Source organism: Carya illinoinensis, chromosome 6 (genome assembly GCF_018687715.1).
Source record: "Carya illinoinensis cultivar Pawnee chromosome 6, C.illinoinensisPawnee_v1, whole genome shotgun sequence".
In the NCBI taxonomy this organism is placed as follows: Eukaryota; Viridiplantae; Streptophyta; class Magnoliopsida; order Fagales; family Juglandaceae; genus Carya; species Carya illinoinensis.
The window spans coordinates 31,442,912-31,470,361 of NC_056757.1; the positions used below are offsets into that span (position 1 = coordinate 31,442,912).

At 35.9% G+C, this 27,450-nt stretch overlaps 2 protein-coding genes across 2 annotated transcripts; both read left to right on the top strand.

Annotated features, from left to right (window-relative positions):
- The first annotated feature begins 2,857 nt into the window (after positions 1 to 2,857).
- LOC122314247 (lysine histidine transporter-like 8) lies at positions 2,858 to 6,850 on the top strand. The gene is made up of 6 exons (XM_043129722.1): positions 2,858 to 2,999; positions 3,338 to 3,552; positions 4,792 to 4,925; positions 5,200 to 5,648; positions 5,867 to 6,001; positions 6,147 to 6,850. The coding sequence occupies exons 2-6, from the start codon at positions 3,341 to 3,343 to the stop codon at positions 6,633 to 6,635; spliced, it is 1,419 nt and encodes a 472-aa protein (XP_042985656.1). The 5' UTR covers positions 2,858 to 2,999; positions 3,338 to 3,340; the 3' UTR covers positions 6,636 to 6,850.
- A 15,809-nt stretch (positions 6,851 to 22,659) lies between these two features.
- On the top strand, positions 22,660 to 24,888 carry LOC122312764 (GDSL esterase/lipase At5g55050-like). The gene is made up of 5 exons (XM_043127420.1): positions 22,660 to 22,900; positions 23,091 to 23,236; positions 23,400 to 23,648; positions 24,072 to 24,309; positions 24,492 to 24,888. The coding sequence occupies exons 1-5, from the start codon at positions 22,660 to 22,662 to the stop codon at positions 24,710 to 24,712; spliced, it is 1,095 nt and encodes a 364-aa protein (XP_042983354.1). The 3' UTR covers positions 24,713 to 24,888.
- The last annotated feature ends 2,562 nt before the right edge of the window (positions 24,889 to 27,450 follow it).

Sequence of the window (27,450 nt, forward strand, 5' to 3'; positions counted from 1 at the left end):
TACGTAGCCTAACTAGCTAGTCCTCGAGGCCTCCTGATATATATAAGCAATTTCATTGCAATAAATCAAATGTTTTTTTTTTGTATGATATGCTTTTCAGATGTGTGATTTGGTCGTTGATGTGATTTTTTGTATGGTTGGATCAATTAAAAACTCCTGATATTACAAAATAAGAAAATAATCGTTGGAATTCGCCGAGTCTCGAAAGAAAGGGACACTCCGATGGATGGTTCAATCACTCTCCTTCATTTATGAAGAGAAATAATTCAATAAATAGATAAGAGTTTTTTCGAATGAATCTGTTACCTCTGGTTTAAATGTGTAGTGAAACATGATCTACATAAGAGTTCATCATGTACCTCTGGTTTTGAAGTTCTACGTACAGATTAACTTATGATTTAGGAAATTAAACAAACATCTTTTATGTGGTAAAACCTCTTGGGATTTTGTTAGTACCATAATCGAGCTAGACTGATTGAGAAAAAAAAAATAGCAATTCCATTGGGCATGTAGATTATAAATACAATATCAAAAGACAAACATCAATTGAGGTTTCAAGATGGTTAGAACATATTATGACCGATCATTGGCAATCTGAAAATGCAGGATTTCTTAAAGGAAAATACTTTAGTCACAAAAGAATTATATAAAAGTAATCCCACAAACTGATGTGGCTTCATGTGATGCGTCAGATTGTAAAATTATTTTTATTATAAAGTAGATATAATAGATTTTATGAAACCACATCAGTTTGTAGGTTTACTTTATATAATCTCTTTGTATATGTAACAGTTATCTACAAGTTCAAAACAGTACTGTCTTGTCTTCTATGAATAAGTGGAGGTTAAGAGTGCCAAAGAATCAAAGATATATAGCTAGGAGATGTGTGATTCCTAAACCGTATGCCATAGGAACATAAAGTTAAAACATAGTCGAACCTTATTGATCAATTTTTGCAGAGAACTATGCTTATAAAAGAGAAGGAAAACATGAATTCTGCCTAAATCATGAAAGTAGTAAAGGAAAAAAGACAAGATTATGGACACTTAGATTGAACTTAAAGGCCTTGGTTGAGAAGACAAATTTCAAACTCACATGCTTAAGGCTCTATTGGGATACTAAAAGTATATCAGATAATCTCTAAATAGTAGTGAAATAATAATAAATAGTTTGTGAATAATAGTGAACTAATATAAAAATATCTAAGAATAGTTATATTGTGTATGTGCAAGGCCTGGCAGGCAGTCTCTCTTCCTTCAACCTAGGAAGCTCATATAATGCCCTTGTATTATGCACATGAAATATGCCACCTACCTTTTCTTTCTTATCATAAATGTTTTCTTAAGTCATTACCTGAATTTGAAATGCTCAAATGGAAAAATAAAATAAAATAATAAGACTCATCAAGTGAGCTAGAACATTTATAACTATTTGTGTAAATATTTTAGACAGTATCAAAAGAGTAATAACTTAAGACCTTCAAGTTCTTACCCAAACACAAGGGGATCCTTTTTCCCACAATAGGGTACTTCAAGCTTAATCATGCTCTTATTATTTTCTCACTCACCTTCTTCCTTGTCCACCTCCTCTTGTCACCTTTTTTGTTCGTTTTTCTATTTAGAGAAGAAACAACGGCTTTTTGGTCATCTTACCCCCTCAATAAGAGGAACCTCTTTACATTTGAAAGACGAATCTTACTTATTATCAGTTATATGTATTTACTATTATGTGCAAAGTTAGGCCCCGTTTAGAATTTGGACCGAAATGAAATCAACTGAATTCGATCTAATTTTCAACTGAATTTAACATCTAAACATTCAACTTTCAAATTACTAAATTTATCTCAACCCAAAACTTATTTACATGTGGGATCCAAAGTTTTTTTTAACCCAACATCTCTTTAAATGCAGAATTCATCGTGTTTTTCAATTTTCTAAAAATACATCTAAATTTATTTTAATATTTAAGCACATCTAAATTTATCTTAAGTCAGTTTTATAAAATTCACTTCATTATCTCAACTCATTACTATTAATAAAAAAATTTAATTTAACTCAACATTCAAACGAAAGATTAATTCTCGCATTTGAAGCACACCCAATATCTTGTGACTGAGTTGAAAAACTCTTCGTTTTGGTTGGCCCAATGTTTTCGAAGCCAACATAACAAGTAATAGGTAAAAGAAATTTCCCAAAAGTCTAGATTTTGTTATTATTCACATTTTTTTTTTCAATTGTTATTATTCACATTAATATGGTTATCTATTTATAAGCGAAATACCGAGTTACTTAAATTTAATTATTATGATAAAGTAAAATTTAAAATGAATAATATCAACTAATATAAAAATTTTGAAATTAAAAATAGGATTGCAGTGTAATTAATCCAATTAATGCACCCCACCCCTCTTTCTATACTCACTCAAGATGATATGATGACATCACTGAGATGCCGTCACTTTTGCAGTGTAATCAAATATTCATGCACGCCATGCATGCCTACTCGCCACGACTCACTGACCCTTCTTTGATTAAGAAATAAATTATGATAATTTTTATTAGAGAAATGATATTTATATTTATATAAGTTAATACATATTTAAAAAAATTAAGATTTATATGAAAAATTATTTTTTATTAATAAATAATATTATTTTTTATTTTTTTTTAAAAGTGAAATTTAAAAAAAAAAAATTGGTTAATTGCATTCATGTACACCTGTCCCCACGGCGGCCACAAAGACGAGACACGAACGCACAACACCGGTACTTATATCACGGAGCATCGATCGGTCTAATTAAATTAAAGCAAAGCTTCTGAACTAAGAATAGAAGAAGTAGCACTGGATCAGGAGAGGAGAACAGCAGCCATGGGGATCAAGTACTGGTATTTGTGGAAGAAAATCACAGAGCAGAAGCAGCAGCAGACCATATAATACTTGTCCACAAATATTCCAATACCAAAAGCCTGGAAGAAGATCCTCATCAGCAAGTGCTGCAGGTAATTTAATTTGTACCATTAATAATAATACAGCCATGATACTCCCTGGAGAGAGATTAATATTGCTGGTACGTACAACTACTGCTGCAGCATCGGAGAAGGTTTTAGACAGAAATGTCTTCAAAGACAGCGTTGAAGTCTTTATTAAATCTTTACAAGTATGGAAAGATACAATCACTAACAATAGCTGTACATGCTATACATGGAACAATGTCTGTACATTCTATATTTAGAACAAATCAAATCCTAAGAACGTCTATCATGATCTGTATTGCCATATATAACTCCTTGATGCTTGTCTTGATTTTCTCCTTGATGTTTGTCTTGATTGTCTCCAGAGAATGAGCCTTTGTTATTGCCAACAGCATCATCTACAAGTTGGCCAGGTTACGGTCGATCAGATCGTCAACGTCTCAAAAGATGATCAAGAAGCTTGGCTTCCGATCACCGAGTCCAGAAATGGCAACACTTATTCTGTCACGTTTCATATACTGTGCTCCGGGTTTGGAATGCAAGCCCTTTTGCTTCCTGCTGCATTTGCCACTCTTGGGTGGTAGGATTCTTTCTTCTTCCTCCTCTTCCTCTTTTTCCAGTGATATATATATAGATATATACACACACTTTATCATGCACATGATTCAGCGCAAATTGGCTCATTTAAGGCAAAACTCGAGGGAAAAGAAGGATATAGGTGTAGCAAAACAACTTGGTCAGATCCTAATTCATGAGGGAAGTCTAGGTCTTGTGTTTTTTGCATGTGTTTTAGGGAATCAAAGGTCAAAGCAACTTCTTATCAATTGGTCTTGATTTGCAGGAAACTGAGCTCCTGTATATATTTATTTATATGGGTCGTGTGTGTGTATATATACACCCGCATAAACACTGATCTTGAAACGTAATTACGTTCAGTTTCACATGAAATTAATTAAATACGAACTCGGATTTGAATTGCAGAGAATCGAATAATTTAAAGTAGTTAGTTTATAACCTTATAGTATATCTCAATACAAGAAAAACGGAGAATTACGATTAATTTATAATAACGAAAAGAGTAATACTCTTTTTATTGTTATAAATTAATCGTAATTATCTATTTTTCTTATAATATTTTTAATTACACTGCAAGAGGCCGAGGAACTTGGTTTCCGTGTACGTATTAATTTGACTTTCAAAAGATAACATATATATGATCACCAGCAACTTGTTGTACATGCGATTATTTCAAACATTGGGTCCCATGTACCACTCACCCTCGTCATGTCAATTATGTCATCTCTCAATCGATTTAACTTTTGATGGAGTCATATTAATATTGTATTCGAATTAGTATTACAAATCAACGATCGAGAAGCTGCTAGCTTCAAAGTTGGATATACCTTTTCTCATTCTTTTTTGCATGTATCGTGGAGAAACACAAACAATTATATTGGTTTTCATCGTAAATTATTTGTTTTCTTTCACTTATATCAATTAAGATTGCATCATCTATTATATTAAAAAGAAAAATAATATTTACGGTTGTGGAATGCACTAGCATTACATAATTCTTTTAAAAAATGTGAGAAAATATGGAATCTATATGAAAGTAATTAAATTTTTGATAATATACTTTATTTCAAAATGATTACGCGATTTTTACGTACTCCATAACTATACGTAGTATTAATCTTTTACTTCTACGAATGACCTTTTATTTTTGCTTTAAAAAGTGAGCTGAAATTAATTAATTACACCAATCGAATACATGATAGTTTTAAGTAGGTTTGATTTTAATTTCATTGCATTGATGCAGGGCATGGGGTATCATATGTTGGTCCCTAGCATTTGTGTGGCAGCTCTACACCATATGGCTTCTCACACGACTTCATGAATCGCTCCCCGGAATCCGCTTCAGCAGATACCTCCACCTTTCAATGGCTGCATTTGGTAATTAATTAGTACAAAATATATTTTCAGTAACCCATTTTATATAATATTTAACAAAAATTTTATTTGCACACTTTTATTAAAGTTTAATACGTGTAATATTCAATTAAAATTACAAGAAATGTGAGGTTAGAGTTCGAGTTCAGGATTCAGGATTGATCTATTTGACACCATCTTGTTGAATTTAAAGCTTGAAAAGAATTAAGGGATTTACTACATTTGAATTTGAAGACAACATGCATGGCCGGCTTTAAGAGAAGCGTTAATGTTGTAGGTACAAAGCTAGGGAAGCTACTTGCCTTATTCCCGACAATGTACTTATCCGGCGGCACGTGTGTCACGCTGATTATCACGGGAGGTGGGACCATGGAACTCTTGTTCAAGACTGTATGTGACGGTGGGTCCACGTGTCACGCCAAGTCATTGAACGGTGCAGAGTGGTTCTTGGTGTTTACGTGCATGGCAATTCTGATGGCCCAATTGCCAAACCTCAACTCCTTGGCTCCGGTCTCTCTGATTGGAGCCATCACCGCAATCCTATACCCTGCTCTGATTTGGGTTCTCTCTATCACTAAGGGAAGGCCCGCCGGCGGCGTATCCTACAGTCCATCTGAGACTGTGACGATGAACTCCAACATGATGGGCAAGATCAGTAGTATTCTCAATGCGCTTGGGATCATTGCTCTTGCTTTCAGAGGTCACAATGTTATACTCGAGATACAGGTAAGTGACTACCATATCTAAACATCTCCTTTTCTTTTTCTTTCCTGTTTCCATGTTCCGAAATGAATAACATGGGATCAAATAATTGATCAAGAGAGAGAAATACCTCAAATTGATGCCATTATATACGTCTTTTCTTTTCTGCACCAAACGAATGATAATTTTTCATGTCGATCTCAATGCTGCATAGAGGATTGAAACATCTGCACTCCTTGCAGGGAACATTGCCTTCGAGTACAAAAGATCCATCCCACAAGCCTATGTGCAAAGGAGTGACAATATCTTATATAGTAATCGCCATCATGTGCCAATTACCCCTCGCAATCTCTGGATTTTGGGCTTATGGAAACAAGGCAAGCAAATTTATCTTTTTCAACTTTCGTGATATTTGCATAAATACCCACCACAAGCAGAGATTTCTTCTCAGTTCTGATCATCAACCTTTTGTACAATAATATTCCTACTTGATCATGACAATCTGCTTTCTCTGAATGCCAGATACCTCATAATGGACTAGGATTGCTGACTGCATTTTCGCAGTTCCATGGACACAACACCTCTAAATTCATGATGGGCTTCATCTATCTTCTAGTATTGGTGAACTGCTTATGTGTATTCCAAATCTACGCGATGCCAGTTTTTGACAACTTGGAGTTCAGGTACACGACCAAGAAGAAACAACGGTGTCCGAGGTGGGTTCGGACGGGCCTCCGCCTATTCTTTGGAGGGATGGCTTTCTTTATAGCAGTGGCTTTTCCATTCTTGGGAAGGTTAGGTCCTCTAATAGGAGGCATCGCGTTGCCTTTGACGCTTGCTTATCCCTGTTTCATGTGGCTTTCCATGAAGAAACCCCGCTCAAAGAGTGTACTGTGGTGTGTTAGCTTGGGGCTCGGTTGCTTAGGCATTGTTTTCAGTGTTCTTTTAGTTGTTGCAGCAGTCTGGACTTTATCTTACAATGGCTTAAATGCCAATTTCTTCAGGCCTTAATGATAAATACTGAGAAATCATTAGCATTAAGCCAATTATAGATTTTTTCTAAAGAGATATAATCATGTTAGAGTATATGTGTATATATATAAGAAAATACTATAACCACAAACGAATTATATAAAAGTAAACCTATAAACTGATATGGTTTGATGTAATACGTTAGATTGTAAAATTATTTTTATTATAAAGTATATCTAATGAATTTCATGAAACCACATTAGTTTGTGAGTTTATTTTGTGTAATCTATTTGTGTCTGTAATAATTCTCATATATATATATTTGATAGAAATAGAACAATATCATTAAATAGAATCAATTACAGACAATTATCAAGCCATAAGGCTTGAGAAAGAAAGTCTGGAATGCTATCCCACCACATCACCATATCCTCCACTCTCCAAGCATATCTAGCAAGAGAGTGTGCTGCCATGTTACCTTCTCTATACACATGAGTAAAGGAAACATGCTGAAAAAGACTAGAGAGTCGCTGCACTTCAAAGAACAAGTTTCCAAGCAATGAATTAAGCATGGTGTGTTGTTGTAAAGCTTCAACCAAAAGCAAACAGTTACTCTCTACTACAAGATGTGAGATACCCATTGTAGAACACAACTGTAAGCCACGGAAAATAGCTAACAACTCCACAGCTTCCGGATCAATAACATCTAATTCCAATTTAGAAGCAGCCATAAGGATCTTACCAGCAGAATCCCGAAGAATAACACCAATAACAGCCTTGTGAAGGTCAAAAAACAGGGCACCATCAGTGTTCAGTTTAAGAACCCCAGAAGAAGGAGGCTGCCAACAGAAATGAGTTCGGGTTTGGGGCTGAGATTTAAGAGCAACCAATTTAAAACTCTGCAACAGACCCAAAGAATGTGAAATAAGATGACTGGGACTCAAACAAACATGGTCAAACTCTCATTTATTATGCCTAAACCAGAAAGCCCAAGCAATGTAGAAAAATCCAGCCAGAGAATGAATATATGGAGTCTCAACAAAAGATAAAGCCAAATCAGTAAAACTAGTTGGTGAAAAGGAATCCATAAAAGGAAACAACTGGGACCATGAAAACCGGATCTGGGCACAACCAAAAACAGCATGCAATAAATCCTCATAAGAGTGGAGACAGAAAGAACACGATGCAGAAGGGAGCACATGTTTTTTCTGCAAATTAGTCTTTGAAGGTAAACTGTCCCTACAAGCCCTCCATGCGAAGATCTTAATTTTATTAGGAACAGGAAGCCTCCACAAAGCTTTCCATAAACGCATATACCGACCCATTGAGGAGCATTCAGCTGTTGTATCACTAGACTTGGACATAATCAATTTATAGCAACTTTTAACAGAGAAAATACCACTTCGCTCTAGTCCCCAAATCATCTTATCAGCAGTACCTGGAGGGAAAATCATGACCTTCAGAATTTCAACCACAACCATTGGATTGAAGAGAGCTCTGAGCTTAGACAAGTCCCACCCCCTAGCATTTCCGAGAAACAGAGAAGCCACTACTTCAAAAGACAGATTCATAGCAGGACCCAACTCATCACACAATGACCTATGACCCGGGACCCACGGATCCTGCCACACCTTAATATTCTGCCCATCACCAAGCTGCCAAAAACAGCCCTCCCGTAACCACCGCTTCGCCTCCCAAATGCCCCGTCATGTATAGGAAGGACAATGCCCCAAACTAGAGTCCAAAAAGGAAGGTTGAGAAAAATATCGGGCTTTAAGAAGTTTGTACAGCACCGAGTTCTCATTTTGCAGCAGCCGCCACCCTTGCTTAGCGAGAAGAGCAAGATTAAAACTTCTAAGATCCTTAAACCCCAAACCTCCTCTACTCTTTCCAGCACACATATGTTGCCAACTAACCCAATGAATGTGACGTTCCTCCCGCTTTTGCCCCCACCAAAATCTAGCCATTAAAGCCTCTAAATCTGAACAAAAACTAGCAGGCAATAGGAACCAGCTCATAGAATAAGTTGGGATCGCAAGAGCAACAGCTTTCAATAGGATCTCCTTACCCCCTTGAGACAACAATTTTTCCTTCCAACTTTGAAGCTTTTGCCACACTCGCTGCTTGATAGATTGAAATGCCCGGGTTTTGGATTGACCAACAATAGGGGGTAAGCCCAGATACTTCTCATATTGCTAGATTTCACCATTGCCCCATAAATGACGGATCTCTTCCTGAAGGTCCAGCCCCACATTACAACTAAAGACCACAGATGTTTTTTCATTGTTAATTTTCTGGCCTGAACAGCTTTCATAAATGGCTAACACATCTTGTACCCTTCTGTTTTCAGCCACCAAAGCCTTACAAAAAATAACACTATCATCCACGAAAAGCAAATGATTTATAGTTGGGGCATTTCTACAAATTCTCAGACCAAAAATATCCCGTCGTAGACCAGCCTGATTTAACAAACAAGATAGCCCCTCCGTACAAAATAGAAAGAGATAGGAGGACAAAGGGTCCCTATCTTAGCCCCCGAGATGGGAAAATAGGTCCTTTGGGTTCGCCATTAACCAAAACTGAAAAAGATACAGTTTGAACACAGCACATCACAAGAGAAATAAAACCCGACTCAAAGCCCAACATTTCCATCACCTTCCGAAGAAAACACCATTCCACCCGGTCATAAGTCTTACTCATATCCAGTTTCAAAGACATATACCCTTGATTCCCCTGCTTCTTGTGTTTTAGGTAGGCTGTACATCGGCCGGACGGTTTCGGTTTTAGGCCTAAACCGAAACTGACAGGCTCTTAAAAAACCAATACAGCAACCGGCCGAAACCGACCGTGCTGGGGGAAGGAAACCGGCCGGTTCCTTTGCTGGCCGGTTCCGGTCGGTTCCCCCTGTTTGGGCCGTGGGTTTTGGGCCCGGTTTGAGGCCCTGTTTTGGCCCTTTTATCCAATATGTTTGGGTTTTTTTTTTTTCTGTTATATATATATATATTTTTCCTGAATTCATCATCCAACATCTTTTTAATTTTTTGTTGTTAACTAATAATTCATCATTTATCATAATTCATATTATAAATAAATAAAAATAATAAATAACCAAAGCATTCATCATATTAACTAACTAATTACTATATTACTTACTACATAATTAAAAATAAATAAAAACAACTTCACTAGATATTTAGTATTACATATTACAAATTTGAAAAACAAACCAAATTGTCTTAAGCATAGCAAAAATACAAGCACAACAAATAACATAAATAAATGAAAAATATTGCTTCAAGTCTTCAATCTTCAATCGTCAATACTTGTCACGTTCGATTGTGCGGTCAACTCTATAAGAATAAATAAGAATAAAATATCAAATGTTAGTGAATTCATATTATGAAAAATATGCAAAATTAAATTACAATGAAAATTTGAAAACATTACCCGATTCTACTACAAAATTCTCGACATTATCCATCGCCTCTCGGATATCAATGTGTGTTGCCGGATGCCTTAACCAATTTTGAGTGCAAATAAGTGCCTCAACAGTTCTCGGAGCCAACGAACTCCGAAAAGGATCAAGCACACGACCTCCCGTGCTAAATGCTGACTCGGATGCAACTGTGGAAACATGAATGGCTAATAAGTCTCGTGCAATCCTCGCAAGTATAGGATAGTTAGCCTCATTTATTTTCCACCAAGTCAACAAGTCAAATGATTCGCTGAGTGCCTCACAAGCATTTGATAAATATCGATCCACTTTAGTTTTGGTAATATTAGATCCCATGGTGGAAGATGCCCTATACCACTCCTTGAACCATTTGGTCTCATGTTTGCCATCACTAACATTCATGGATCTAGATATTGGAGGGGGCTGAGAAACTGGATTACTTGTGGTGGAACCGAATGTAGCATTATACTCTTCATACAAATCTGCTAATACCTGTCTCACATTCGAAACCAACTCCTCAGCACGAAACTCATCATGGATTTTCTTCAAATGAAAAGAAAGAAGTCCTAACTTGCTTCGTGGATCAAGCACAACAGCAATTAACATGAACAAGTTCATCCTATCTAACGACCCCCAATACTTATCATATTTGGTTCTCATGTTTATGGCCATACTCTTCAAACAAGTATTAGTACTCTCACTCAGCATAATCAATTCTGTTTGGAGATCACAAATCTCTAAAAAACTGGTGTTAGCTGTCACATATAAAGATCCAGAAAATCTCGTAGTGGCTTCATAAAACATCTCTAAAAACTTGACAAACACCCGCACTGTCTCCCATTCTGTAGCTTTAGGAGGTCCCATGTGCCCATCATCAAAGTAAGAGAGGAAATTATAATCCTCATTCTCCATCCGCCTGAAAGCCTTCTCAAACTTCTCAGCTGCCTCCAACATCAAATAGGTTGAGTTCCATCATGTCTGTACATCAAGACACAACATTTTCTTACAATCAATTTTTTCTTTTTCTGCACATCTCTTAAACTTCTCTAATCTTGCTGGGGATGAACGCACATATCTCACTGCATTTCTAACCATTGTAATTGCATCATTGCACTCCTTCAAACCCTCACTCACAATAAGATTCAATATGTGAGCACAACATCTCATGTGCATATACTTACCCCCCAACAAATTTCCTGTCAAAAACTGTTTCAAATAGGAAATTGCAGTATCATTCGAACTTGCATTATCAACAGTTACAGTAAATATTCTATCAATACCCCAATCAAGCAAGCACGACTCAACATATCTTCCAATGGTCTCCCCTCGATGATTAGGGATTAAACAAAAGTTAATTATTTTTTTCTGCAATTTCCAATTCTTATCAATGAAATGTGCAGTCAGACACATATAATTCAAATTCTGTACTGATGTCCATGTATCTGTCGTCAAGGAAATCCTCATGCTACCATCTCTAAACACTTTTTTAAGCTTCCCCTTTTCTACTTCATACAACTTCATACAATCTCTTGCAACTGTGACACGACATGGAACTTTAAACCGGGGTTCAAGAGACCAAGCAAATTTTCTAAATCCCTGTCATTCAACAACTCTAAATGGCATTTCATCACAAATTACCATTTCTGCAATAGCCAACCTCGCAATCTCTTCACTAAATTTGTGAGTTACAAGAGTCCTTAATGTACTACCATCACTCTCTCCAATCCCCTCCTCAGGTGATGCCTCACATGTCAATGTTTTTTGATACCTATCCAAAGGTCCACGTTTATGGGGATTTTTACGACATGAAGGCAAATGATTTTGCATCGTTGAAGTTCCGTTCCTCTTTGAGTGGCAAGGATACATCTTGCCACAATAATTACATTTAGCTTTTGGATCATCTACAGGACAACCATCCACCTTCATAAAATGATCTCATACAATCGACTTGTCCGTCCCTTTCCGTTTCTTAGGTAATGGACAAGTACTACTAGTAGGGGCAGTAAGGGGTTTTGAAACATTGGTCTCTCTCACATCTTCCAAATTAATGGTTGGTTGAGTTTCATTTGTATCAACATCAATAGGAGACGAAGAAGAATCCATCTAAATTATAAAACAAAATATAAATGTTATACAACATCACAAATTTGAAAATTGGCAAACATAACACAAAATATCCCAGCAGCTAGTTTGCAACATGGCAAACATCACAAGTCTAAGACTCTAATCTAAGTTGTTCACTCATCTTCTCTCAATTTATATAAATAATTAATCTCTTATATATATACATATTACACAACAAATTATATAACAGATTTATATACATTATATATATAATATATATAACATTATATATATAACAGATTATATACATTATATATGATTATATATATATACATAAAATATGATTATATATATATATATACATTATATATATAATCATATAGTTATATATTATTATATATAACAGATATATATAATATAACATTATAATTATATATATAAAATACGATTAATATATATACATTATATATATAACAGATTATATACATTATATATGATTATATATATAACATTATATATATAACAGATTATATACATTATATATGATTATTATATATATACATATATAATCATATATAATCATATTATTATATATAATAGATATATATAATATAACATTATAATTATATATATAAAATACGATTAATATATATACATTATATATATACATTACATATATAATTATATAAAAGATTAATATATACGATTTATATAAGTAGATGTGCAAACAGATTTACCCTTTATATATACGATTTATAATATAACAAACAAGAAATTATATCTATATAACAAACAGATTTCGAATAATATATATAACAGAACAAAAAAATTGAAAAATCACAAGAAAACTTACAGAGGCCGGCTTGCAAGGGAGGAAGAGATGGGCTGCGGCGGTTCACCGGTTCAGCCTGCGGCGGCGTCCAACTGAGACCGTCACGGAGTGAGAGAATCGGAGAGAGAGAGAATCCGGGGGGGGGGGGGGCAGAACAGAATAGGGAGAGGGAAGCGGGGAACGGGGGAACGGGAAGGGTAATAACCCTAACCCGTTCCCAACCAAACGACGCCGTTTGGTTGAGACCAAACAGCGTTGTCCAACTTATGTGGTCTTAAATAAAACGACGCCGTTTCATATGAAACGGCGTCGTTTTTATATAAGATATATATTTAAAAACACACACACACATATATATATATATATATATACGGTCGGTCGGTTTACCGATTTCCTGTGTGGTCGAACCGGAACCGAACCGACCGACCTCGTTTCCTGATTATTTCTACCGCCGGCCGACCGGTTCTTCGCCGGTTCATGCCGGTTCCGGTCGGTTGCCGTCGGTGGAGGTTGGTTGGCCGGTTTCTTGTACACCCCTAGTTTTAGGAAGTGTATTAACTCGTAGGCAATTAATACATTATCCGTAATCAAACGACCTGGAACAAAAGCATTTTGAGAATCCCCAATAATAAAAGGAAGCACTTTCTTCAAACGGTTCGCAATAACTTTAGAAATAAGCTTATAAACAACATTACACAAGCTAATTGGGCGATAATCAGCAACCACAGCAGGGCATTTAGTTTTTGGAATTAGAGTGAGATACGTATGGTTAAGGGAGGAAGGCAGGAACCTAAATTGAGAGCCTGAAGAACCGTAGCCTGAATTGAAGGGCCCACCACATGCCAATATTTCTGATAAAAAGCCGAGGACATCCCATCCGGGCCAGGAGCAGTAGAGGGATTCATTTCAGATAACGTGTAACAGCCCGCTAGAAATTCAATTAAGGAATTTCTATTGACTTTAGGAACCTCGTGAAAACTCTGTAAGTTTACACGAATCGACTAATCGCATAAATTTTAGCCTGTCAACATAGTTAGTGTTATCACTCACTATGGTGCCAGAAATGCGATTTTAATTATTTGAGATAGTTAAAAGTGTCAGAATACATTATAGTCTACACCACTAGGCTTAATTGAATATTTAGAATTTTTCAGTACTAAGTTTATTACGTTTATTTTTGGAGTGAATAGTAACCTCGGTAAATGTACTGAGCGCAGTATTTTCAAAATCATAGTGTGAAATGTCCAAATTAGGATAGCGATATTTTATTTGGACACTTGGCAAGATCTTAACCACACATAATGAATAGTATTAGATACTTGGCACAAAGAGAAACCATTAGATGGAATTGTGAAGGAAATCAATGTGTGAGATCAAGACACCTAAGCAAAATACACATTTGGAAAATATCTTAAGAATAGAGATTTAAAATACACATAGAAAGATTTTAGCCACCTTACTCTTCCAAGTCTACTCCACATTTGGAAAATATATTGAGCTGATTTTTATAGATATTATTGGATAGAATATTTTGAGATAATATTTTATAGATATTTTGGGTAGGAGAAAACCACACTCAACTCTCAACTCCAGCCTTATCATCTCCCTTATCTCTTCCATAAGCATCTCCAGCCATCACCCACGAACTTATCTTCATTTACACGTTTTTTTAAAAGAATATCAAACATTCTCTCTCGGACAGCTTTTAGGAGTTCTTTTGCATGCCCATTTCGAAGCTGTTGTAAGTGTTTTATCATAAAGTCTCATTCATATAAGTTGTTCCTTTTTTAGTCTAGTTTACATGGATATCTTATTTTCCCCATTTGAAGATCATTTGGTCAGTTAAATATTGTGTAAACTATAGAAAGGTCATTCTAGGAGATAAACTGGAGAATATGTTATAGTTTGGAGTTTTTGACCAAGCTAATGGATAGATATTGGTCCGAAATTTTTATGGAGTATTGTTAACATGTATATATGACTATTGGTTGAGGATTTTTGCATCATTAAAGGTTTTGATGAAATATTTGCTTAGATTTAGAAACTTAGAAACTGGAAGAAGAAAAACAGTTTCTATTTTGAGAAAGTTTAACTCTTTGGTGGTCTAAACCTATTCTAATGACTTTGATAATTTTATTGGAGGATCCTAAGCATCTTATATACATGTTATATTATTATTTTGAAGATATTTGATGTTAGTTTCAAAGATATGAAATTTTATGCAAAGAGATATTCAGATAAGCCAAAGTGTGGATGTTCTTGGCTAAATTTATGTTTTGGTTAATTTTTAACCATGTGATCTTGAATTAGAAGCTTATATATGTTTTAGGACATCTTTTTAAACCATGTGATGGTTTGGTTTGAAGATCACATGTTTATAAGTCATAGATCAAAAGGTTGATCAAAACAAGTTGGAAACAAAAATCAATAAAAATAGCATATGAGAATTTCGGCCCTATGGAGTTTTAATAGTTGTGATTAGTTTTAAATTTTTCTAAATTGATATTTGAGTTGAGAATAAAATTTACATGAGGTATGTGAATTTTGGTGACTTTTGGAATTAGTATGCAAAATTCTTAAGTTATGGGTAAAACGGTCATTTTCCTACATGTAGAAAGTAAAATGGAAATTTTACTCTTTAAGTTAGTATTTTTCCATATTTCAAATTATTAGTGATTTAGTACTAACTTTTAGAATCACTAATTACAGTTCCTCGTGATCGCGCTTGAGGTTTTATAAGAAACGCGGAGATCGAGGTAAGTTAGCTTTTAACTTACTAGCAATCTACTGTGTATGTGTGCTAAGTAAAAGAACTACAGTGTATGTATGCGTGTTATCATATATGTCATGCCACGCCAAGTTATCACGTAATTGTTTATTATACAGAATTTATTCTGTCATCAATTTTTATCTGTTACATAATATATTCTGTTATGTATTACTGTACATTACAAGTACGTCATGCTAAGTATGCCATCTATTACATGTATGTCAAGTCATGTAATATTCACTGTTGCAAGTATGTCATGTTAAATATGTTGTCTATTATATGTTATGCCATATTACGAAATGTTTCTATCTCAAGTTGGTCATGTATTTCAAGTTATGTTCAAGTCACGTTTCATCTTGAGTACATTATGTTTGTGTAGAATACATGGGGCCACAACAACTGTGGAGTATGTATTTTACTATAATTGTGATGCGTAGAATACATAGGGCCACAACAACTGTGGAGTATGTATTTACACGTAGAATACATGGGGCCACAACAACTGTGGAGTATGTATTTATACGTATAATACATGGGGCCACAACAACTGTGGAGTATGTATTTTTCATGTTAAGTCAAGTTTGCGTAGAATACATGGGGCCACAACAACTGTGGAGTATGTATTTACACGTAAAATACATGGAGCCACAACAACTGTGGAGTATGTATTTTTCATGTTAATTCAAGTTTTAAAGCAAGTTCATGCTAAGTCAAGTTTCAGATCAAGTTCATGTCAAGTCAAGTTCAGTTCATGTTTCAATTTAAGTTATGTGAATTATGTTATGTTGTACTCTAAGTTATGCTCTAATTACTTATGAATTTGATTATGCATTTATGCTTTTACTGTCATCCATGTATCATTAGCTTGTGTGGAAGTTTTTTGTTAACTTACTGAGATTTGTAATCAAATCTCACTTTAGTAGTCCCAACTACCATTCCTCCCGAATGGTAGATCTTGTTACAGGACCTGAAGGAGAATCAGGAGCTGATCAACTAGACACAGTTGACTAAGTGACGGTGCGACATAAATGTTGATATAGTAATTAACGTAAATTACTACTTGTACGATTGAGTTGCATCTCTACTACTTTTTGGATCATAACCATTTTGGACTAGTGTTGTGATCTTAGTTGTTCAATGGAATTTTATGTATGAAATATGTTTTAAGCATTTGGGATATTTTCAATTTGGTGCATAGTATTGCTAAACAAAAAAATTTATCCGCTGCGAATATTGCATATTGTTAGATGCATGTTAGGAATATTGCATCTTATATGTCATGAACGGGGGCAGGTAACCTTGTGTTGCATGTCTCGACGCTTCAAATGTCCGTCCGATCCCAAACGGAATTTGGGGGCGTCTCATAACGCACCCACAATCTCAGCTGCTGTATAATGCTGACTCAGTTCTGCATTCATATCAGAAGTGACACAGCCCCGAAGACCTTCCAGAAAACCAGTAGAGCTGCTAGGATTGGAACTAGCAAAAAGAGACTGAAACTAATCCACCAACAGTTTGTTCCTCAAGACTCCCGAGAGCCAGATGCCATCACCATCCTTCAACCGATCCAACTTGTTCTTTCGTCGTCGCTGTGAAGCCTTCATATGAAAGTACTTAGAGTTCTTGTCACCATGCTTAAGCCAAAACGCCTTTGATCGTTACCTCCACATCAATTTATCTCGTTCTAACCACTTGTGAAACTCCTCGCGAGCCCGATTATGTTCCGGAATAAATTCACCAAGAGGATCAGAATTAGAGAGTAGTTCCAAATGTTTGCGAGCCCGGGTTAGTTGCTGCTGCACATTGCCAAAATAGGATTTATTCCACACATCCAAACGAGTACCACAGTCCTTAATATGCGAGATGACCGCATCCATAGAATTACTACTTTCGCCACGGAGCCACCTGGACTTAATGATATCCTCACATGAGTTCTCACCAACCCACATCTCCTCAAAACGAAACTGGCGTTTAACCCGAGATGGAACCCCCTCCCTTGCAGTACTAACCCAGATTGGAACATGGTCAGAATAGGCCACCACACCATGGACAACCATAGCATTTGGGAAAAAATTTAACCATGACTGGTTAACAACAGCACGATCTAAACGTTCATTAGTACATCGACTACCACCCCGCCGGTTGGACCAGGTAAACCTATTACCTCTGAATCCCAAATCCCGTAAACAACAATCAGTGAGAGCCTGTCGAAATGCGAAGATCTGCCATTCCATCCTAGGCTGTCCACCACACTTTTCATGGGGGTGCAAAATTTCGTTAAAATCACCAAACACAATCCAGGCCTCACCCCGATGACGACTTAAATGCCGTAACATATCCCACGTTCGGTGACGCTGGCCCACCTCCGGGAACCCATACACACCCGTAAGATACCACACACCATGAACAGAAAAATCCTCCACATATGCATCAATATGACACTGAGAATAGCTACTAATTGACAGAGACAATTCCCGACCCCACAACATAGCCAGACCCCCTTTTCGACCAATAGAATCAACAACCAAGCAGTTAACAAAACCAAGTTTGAATTTACATACCTCGAATTCATGAGCTTTCAGCCTCGTTTCCTGTAAAAACAGGACATCGGGAGCTTCTCTCCACACCAAATCACAGAGAGTTCGAATGCCCCGTGGGTTCCCAAGCCCATGGGCATTCCAGCTTAACAGCTTCATGGGGCTCGGAGATGCTGGTCCCCAGCCACCGCCGATACAAAGGAAAGGGTAGGTAGCTCGACCGGCAAGGTAAAACCAGTCGAGGTCCCTCTCTTTCGAGGAGAAACATCAAGACCCTCATCAAAACAGAGGGCTTTTCTTTTCTTGGAACTTGGAAGAAACTTAACCTCAAGAGAAGCCGAAGAAATGGAACCTGTAATGGACGAGATGCTCTTCCATTTTCTGCTTGAAGATCCATCCGGACATGCCGCCTTCACAGAAACAGGACACTTAGAAGCTAAAGGGGAAAGAAGCGATAGGTCTGGAATGTGCCCTTTCTCAACACCTGAGTGAATACTTTGCCCCTCCAGGGAAACACCCGTATCCCGATTCGGCCCAGCAGAAAGTGGTAAAATAAACTTACGCTGCATAGAAGGGCCTGGTAAGGGAGAATGTGAGTGTGGGCCCAGAGACAGCCCATCCCCTGATCCAAGCTGAGAAGACCTGACTACCTTAGCCGGCCCATTCGGAGACAAAGGAACGGTTGGAAAAACTACCGCCGAGTGAACCGCTGCACCAACGGTTTCTAACTGCTCTCCCTTATCCATAACCATATCAACCAGAGCCGCCAAGTCGCCGGCAACTGGCACAGCATCCGTGCCGGACTTCCCACACCCCTCTGAACCCGAGTCATCCCGAGGAGGAGAGCGACGACCCAAACATGATGGATCCCTTTTCTCCCAGGAACAGAATTCGCGGAAGTGGTCACCATAGCTAGTAGCCCGCAACCACGTCCCATACGGCAAGGTGGTATCCTGACCAGCCTGAACAACAGCCTTCCAAGAATGACAGTCTTTGTCTCCATGTCCGAGACGTCCACAGAAGTAGCAGAAGTTGCCCAAACGCTCATAACTTAAACGAACCCAGCAGGAGTTGGTCATCCCCAGTGAAAGACGTGTCCCACGTAACAGAGGCCGCGACACATCCAAATTCCCACGAACACGAAGGAACTCGCTCCAAGCCAACTCGCCGGCCTCCAAATCGACCTCCTCAACCCGGCCAAGTTTCTAACCAATGAGAGTACCAACTCAAACATTACGAGCCCGGAGAGGAAGATCATGAAACCGTACCCAAAAAGAGGAGTCCCGAAACTGAATTTCTTTCACCTGTTTACTGCCATCAACTTCCTGCACTAAGACCAGGTGCTTATCAAAAGACCACGAGCCCTCACTCAATACCCGCTCCTTATCACGCAGATCATCGAATTTAGCAAAGAACAGGTTTACATTAAGGTTCCGAAAGCGCACACCACGCACCGCACGCCATGCTCTCTTCATAGTTAACTTAAAGGCCTCCTGGTTAAAGTGTTTATCAGTAAAAAGAGTAAACAATAATCCCTTACCCTGAACCAGAGAAATATCTTCTAAGTCGTCATTTTCTACTAAAACCACTTCCTCCTCCTGTTCGGTCAGAGATAATCTCTGATATAGCCCATCCAAATCATCCATCATAACAACACTTGAATCAAACAACGAATAGTAACAAAGAAGAAAACCACCAGGACTGCATTACGGCAGAGAGAATAACCTCTACTCAGGCCGAGAGAGGAAAATGACAAGTTAACTACTATTGAACCCCATATATATATATATATATATATCATATCGTTGTCATCGTCTAGAATAGTTTTCAACGAACATGATCATTAATTTGATGTGAGAATCAGATGGAACATCTCATGCCGACATCAAGTTTCTAAATCGACCAGAATACGTACAGAGATTTATAACCTGTATCTTAATAACAGATACAAATCAATTAACCAAAAGCCAATTAACGTACACCGTACGGTTGTGCTGATGATCATATATCTCAAGGATTTTATATTCTTGTCACCAAAATGAAACTATGCCCTTTTTGGTACGTACACGTGTTGAGATATGATTGCTTTACGCCATGCATCTTATATAGGGTACGTAGAATGGAGATGATCAAAAAATGAAAAAAATATAGATCTAGATCTATGTCGTGGTAATCTCGTTCCATCACTACCTCGTTTATTTTCAGAGATGAAATAAAATGAAATGAGATAAGATAAAATCTTTTGAGATATATTGAGTTAAGATGAGATGAGATTAGATGAAATATGTGTTTGTTTTTAGAAATGAGATAAGATAAAATTTTTTGAGATATGTTGAGATAAGATGAGATGAGATGAAATATATATTTGTTTTTAGAGATGAGATGATATTAGTTTGACTTTGTTATAGTTAGTAATATGATGGGACCCACAAGTACTTGTAGTACTTTTTATAATATTTTATTTATTTACCAATGCTGCAATTTTTTTTATTTTTCTACTTTTTTTTGCTGCTTCCTTTGTTTATTTATTTATCAATAGTGTATTTTTTTTCGTTGATTCCTTTTTTTTAATTGAGAGAAACTATTTGGTCTTTTTTTTTTTTGGTTGCTTCATTTGTTTATTTATTTACTAATGATGCATTTTTTTTTTTGCTGCTTCCTTTTTTATTAACCATTTGGTCAAAAAAAAAAAAAAAATTCTGCTTATTTTGTTTATTTATTTATCAATGGTGATTTTTTTTGTTGCTTCCTTTTTTTTAACCATTTGGTCTTTTTTTTCTTTTTCTTTGCTGCTTCCTTTGTTTATTTATTTACCAATAGTAATTTTTTTTTCTGCTTCCTGTTTTTTTAACCATTTTATCTTTTCTTTTTTTTTTGGCTACTTCCTTTATTTATTTATTTACCAATGGTGTAATTTTTTTAGATGAAAACTTGAGATCTTTTGAGATGAAAACCTGATAATTAAGAAACTTGAGATCTTTTGAAATGAAAACCTGAGAAGAAACTTGAGATCTTTTGAGATGAAAATTTAAGATGAAAACTTGAGAAGAAACTTGAGATATTTTGATATGAAAACCTGAGAAGAAACTTGAGATCTTTTGAGATGAAAACTGGTAGATCAAAATATGTGTTTATTTTTGTAAAACTTTTGACAATACGAAAACTTTGAAAAGTTTTCAAAACTTTGGTTTTTAGTCGGGAAAACAAACGAGAAAATATCATGATCAAAATATAATTAATTATACAAATATTTATTTTGAATAACGTGGAAGCTGTATCAGTACTTGTACAGAAACAAAAACATGTTTTGTATAATTAATTATACAAAACATTCCAACGGGGCCACGAAAGCAAAACATGCATGCATCTACCTTTAGGTATTTTATAATTGATTGTGTTACTTTTTTAATATAAAATAATTATTTTGACCAATTACATTAGTGAAATACGTAAAAGTGATTATATATAGCAAAATTCTTTTTGTAATAAAATTGGTTCAGCATTGAATTGGTTGTTTAAAATAAAAAATTTTCTCTTGCCATATTTCAATGTCACGTAATATAATATGTTGCTAATTGCTGTCATGGATTAAGCACAGCAAGCTAGCTGTGTGCATGACATACACAACGTACGTACGTAGCAAGGAACAAGGAGCATATATATAATACATATATATTTTTATTAGCCTTTCTTGGACTCTTCTAAGATTTTCATCCTCTTTCTCCTGTCTTTCACTGATTTCTTAGTTTTATCATCATGGTATATAACGTCAAGAGTAACCCGGCGCAAGAGGGACAAAAGACAACCGGCTGGCCTCCGGCAACGTCTGCTTTTTGTTGTGACAGGGAATTTGGCTTTTACATGTCACCACCACCAACAGTGATGATAATTTAAAGTTCTAAATTAAACCAGAAATAAAAAATTATGCAGAAATATTGACAACAATACAAAAGATCGCCCATCAGTAGAAATTTCTAATTCAAACTGCATTTTGTTCTCGTAGCTTTCTTTGTTTCACAAATCCAAATCCAGTCAAACGCATTAAACTAGGCAAAGTTGGCATATTTTCATGTTGTTTATGGCGACAAGAATTAAAGTGGTTTGCTCGTTGTAATCAGTACTGACTTTGGTCGATCCTCCGGGTCAACTCGGCCTTAAGAAAATCTCTAAGACAATCCGTTATCCGCCCATCCAAACAATGGCTTTGTTCTTTTGCATGTAGGCATTCTTGCTGCAGGAAAACGACCCATTTACTGAGCACGCACATTATTGTAAATTTCTGCAACATCTGTGTATATAAACCCTAGAAAGATTTTAATATTTCATCACTGAAATTTCAAGCATTATTGAAACGTACAATCCTAAAAAAAAATAGAGAAAGTTTCCTTTCTGATCAGTTCTTCCTCATGGCAGAGATAAGCTTTGCCATTCTACTCCTATCCTTGGCGACGATTATCCTTAACATTAATGCAGATGCAGGCAGGCCTGCTGTTTTTATACTTGGGGACTCGACAGCTGATGTTGAGACCAATAATTTCTTGCCAGGCAGCCAGGCAAGGGCTGACTTCCCTTTTAATGGCGTTGATTTTGCTTTCTCTATACCCACTGGAAGGTTTAAGAATGGCCTAAACAGTGCTTATTTTCAAGGTCAGTATATTTATAACGCATGCATGCTAATTAGTTTTTGTTCAATCTTCTCTTCTACATTTTCCACGAAATGCATGCATTTGCTACGAATGATCGAAATCTCTCGTGGTCAAGAAGTGACATTAATACCTTTTTTTCCATTATTATTATTATTATGATGGCTTCTCGACAGCTACGTACTCATGATCAGCCAAGCTCCTGGGTTACGAGAAAAGTCCACCACCCTATCGTTCAACTGTAAATTTCTCACATTATAGTCGAACGAGGCAAACCTTAAAGGGTATAAACTTCGCCTCCGGAGGGTCCGGCATTTTTCATCTGACAGGACAATTACCGGTGAGGGCCTCTCTGATCTGCCTCTCTCAATTTATTAATGTCATGGTCAAGAAATTAATTTTATTTACCATGATCATTCACTATATTTTGTATGAAGAATCTGCAATGATCATTTTATAAGCACAACATGATTGATGACATTTGATTATTATTTTATGCTCAGTTTTCTACACCAAACGGCGGGAAACAGAATGTGATTCCATTGACAGAGCAAATACAGCATTTTGCGAGTGTTCGCAACTCTCTTATGGCTGCAATGGGTCCCGTACCAACCCTAAGGTTTCTTTCCAAGTCTTTGTTCTTCATTAGTATTGGCAGCAATGATATCTTCGAATATTACCATTCCAATAATAAATTATCAAAGGAACGTTTCTTGGCCAATTTAGGATTCGCTTACGAGAACCAATTAAAGGTACATACGTACGTAAATCTCTCTCTCTTTTTTTTTTTTTCAAATTTTATTTTATAACTCATTTTATAACTAATTAACGTAATTTTATTATTTTATGATAAATAAATAAATATATTTATAAATTATTAGCAATTTATATAAAAATAAAAAATTTATCAAGATAGCTTGCAGATGATGATCAACTCATGAAATCGGATACTTATATATGAGTAATGCTTCATATAGTCATAGAGTATGTAAACGTTGCGTAATTATTTTGAAAAATAGTAGGGTCCACAATTAAAAAATTAATTTTTTTTTCACGTGAGTCTCATATTAATTCATTTTTTTCAAATAGACTTCACAGCGCTTGCATAACCATGATTGCGACTATCATTTTTTCTCATATATATATATATATATATATATATACCACTTACGTAGGTTCTACTCGAACTGGGAGCGAGGAAGTTTGGGATTATAAGCGTCCCGTCAATTGGCTGTTGTCCATCTCAGAGGCTCTATAGTCCTAACGGGGATTGTTTGGAGGAGCTGAACGACCACGCAAGAGATTTTCAGTCAATCTTGTGCAGGCTCAGCGAAGAATATCAAGGCATGAAGTACTCAATTGGAAACGCCTACGAGATGACAATTAATGTCATAGACAACCCACTTCCATTCAGTAAGCAATTTCACTCGATCTAATTCAAAAGATATTAATGCAATATTGCCTTAGCATATACATGATCTCCTGATGCGCGTACGTGCCAAAGTACCATTGGGCTGGAATTCAGCTGCATCCCAGGAAAATTCTCGAGTTCAACAAGTGAAATATTTAGTCTGATTTAGATAACTCTTTTTCAGATTTTACGAACGTGAAGATTGAATGTCGTGGAGCTGGGAGGCTCAATGTAGAATCCATTTGCAATCCAAAAGCAAATCTTTGTCCGAGTCGTGATAATTACTTGTTCTGGGATTTGTTCCACCCAACAGAAGCTGGTGCTCAGCTGGCAGCAGTAACGCTCTTCAACGGTCCCACAAGATTTGTAGCCCCTATCAACTTTTCTCAATTGGCCCGGGCGTAGTAAGAACCCTAACTAGTCCTCGAGGCCTCCTGATATAAGCAATTTCATTGCAATAAATCAAATGTTTTTATTTTTTTATTTTTCCATGATATGCTTTTCGGAGCAATGTTGGTCGTCGATGATGTAATTTTTTGTATGGTTGGATCAATTAAGAACTCCTATTACAAAATAAGAAAATAATCGTTGGAATTCGCCGAGTCTCGAAAGAACGGGACGCTCCAATGGATTATTCAATCGCTCTCCTTCATTTATGAAGAGGAATTCAATAAATAGAGAGTTTTTTCGAATGAATCTGTTACCTCTGGTTTAAATTTGTGTAGTGAAACATGATCTACATAAGAGTTCATGTACCTGATCTAGTTTGAAGTTCTGCAGATTAACTTAAGATTTAGGAAATTAAACAAACATCTTTTATGTGGTAAAACCTCTTGGGATTTTGTTACTACCATAATCGAGCTAAACTGATTGAGAAAAAAAAAATTGCAATTCCATTGTGGCATAAAGATTATAAATACAATATCAAAAGACAACATCACATGAGGTTTCAAGATGCAGGTTAGAACATATTGTGATCGCTCATTGGCAATCTGCAAATGCAGGATTTATTAAAACCATGCGGTTACAAAAGTAGGAAAAGAAAGTGATGAAAAAACCCATCGGCAGCTGATTGCTTAGCCATGAAAGTTCAAAACAGTACTGTCTTGTCTTCTATGAATAAATGGAGTTTAAGAGTGTCAAAGAATCAAAGATAGCTAGGAGATGTTGTGACTTGTGAACCGTATGCCATAAGAACATAAAGTTAAAACAGAGTCTAACCTTATTGATCAGTTTTTGCAGAGAATGCGTGTAAAAGAGAAGGAAAACGTGAATTCTGCCTAAACCATGAAAGTAGTAAAGGAAAAAGACAAGATTATGGACACTCGGATTAAACTTAAAGGCCTTATTTGTTAAGAAGACAAATTCCAAACTCGCATATTAAGGCTCTGTTGGAATACTAAAATATCTCACATAATCTATAAATAGTAATAAAATAATAATGAATAGTATATAAATATCAGTGAACTAATATGAGAATATCTTATAACAGTTATATTGTATACATGGAAGGCCTGGCCGATCTCTCTTCCTTCAGCCTGGGAAGCTCATATCATGCCCTTGTATTATGCACATTAAATACGCCACTTACCTTTTCTTTCTTATCATAAATGTTTTCTTAAGTCATTACCTGAATTTGAAATGCTCAAATGGAAAAATAAAATACAATAATAAGACTCATCAGATGAGCTAGCAACATTTATAACTATTTGTGTAAATATTTTTGACAGTATCAAAAGAGTAATAACTTAAGGCCTTCAAGTTCTTACCCAAACACGAGGGGAGATCCTTTTTCCCACAATAGGGTACTTCAAGCTTAAACATGTTCTCATTCTTTTCTTGCTGATCACCTTCTTCCTTGCCCACCTCCTCTTGCAAGCAGGACAGTTTGAAGTAACCCCATTCACATTCTTACCATTTGATTTACCCAACAAAGAACAAAACGGTGATACAAGACATATTATTCAAAAAAATCAAAATCAAAAACAAAATTCTATCCAGCCCATTAAAACCCTAACAATAATAGATAAGAAGATTGAATGAATTTTAATTTGTACCCATACATCATCTATTAAGGGAAGGAAAAGCACGTTGCATGCTTCACTTTAAGCGTACACCAAATTAATCACATTTGTTCATGCCGTCCAATAAAGCTGCAATCAAGTTCTGTGTTCATCCACTGCAACACGTAACACACATACATATAGCCTTTTCCCACCAGCAGCAACCCTATTAACCTATGCAGGAACAGAGGGAATTGGTCAATAACCAAAGGAGCTGCATTATTCAGCACAAAATTATTACAATATCCACATCTTAATTACTTCTGCAATATTACACTATTTATGGCTGTCGTAAATATTACAGTTAAAAAAACATTATTGTTTTCATCAAGTTTTCGGCCCAATCAATCAAGAAAGGATTTTGACCGCGACCTAAAAATTTATTATTCGTTATTAACTTACTATTAAAATAAAAAATAAAAATAAACAGAACAACAAGCGGAAAACGAACCCCGAGGACGGAGGGAACGGCGAGAATCTCGGAGAAGGCAAAGAGGAAAGGGTGCGAGGTGGCCTCAGCGATGAGAAGCCCCAGCACGGCAGCACTGGAGAGCCAACGCTTGCTTAACAAAGTGGTAAACTCTAATCTATGAGGTCCGATGGTTTTTTGCTTGAGAAATCCTTTGGACCCCATGGTCCGAGCATTTCTCTCTATCGTTTTTTTTTTTAATTATTTTTATTTAGTTATAAGTTTTATATACTATACACCACTATTTTTATTATTTTTTAAATTTTTTCTCTTACCACTCTTTTTATTATATTTTAAATTTTTTCTCTTATAAAATGTGTAGTATATGAATGATGAGTAAAATAATTTAATTATTTTAAATAAAATAAAACTAAAAAAATTTAAAAAAATAAAAAATTATGTAGTGTATAGTATATGAGGTTTATAAATAATATAACTCAAAAAAATATTACTCACATAAACAGTAATAGTTATTATTACAATAAAAAATAAAAATAATACACATATAATTCGTTGCGTAATATAATTTTAGATTAAAGATATTTTTATAAAATAATTTATAAATTTAATATCATTTTATAGATATATTTTTAATTTAAAACATATTGTAT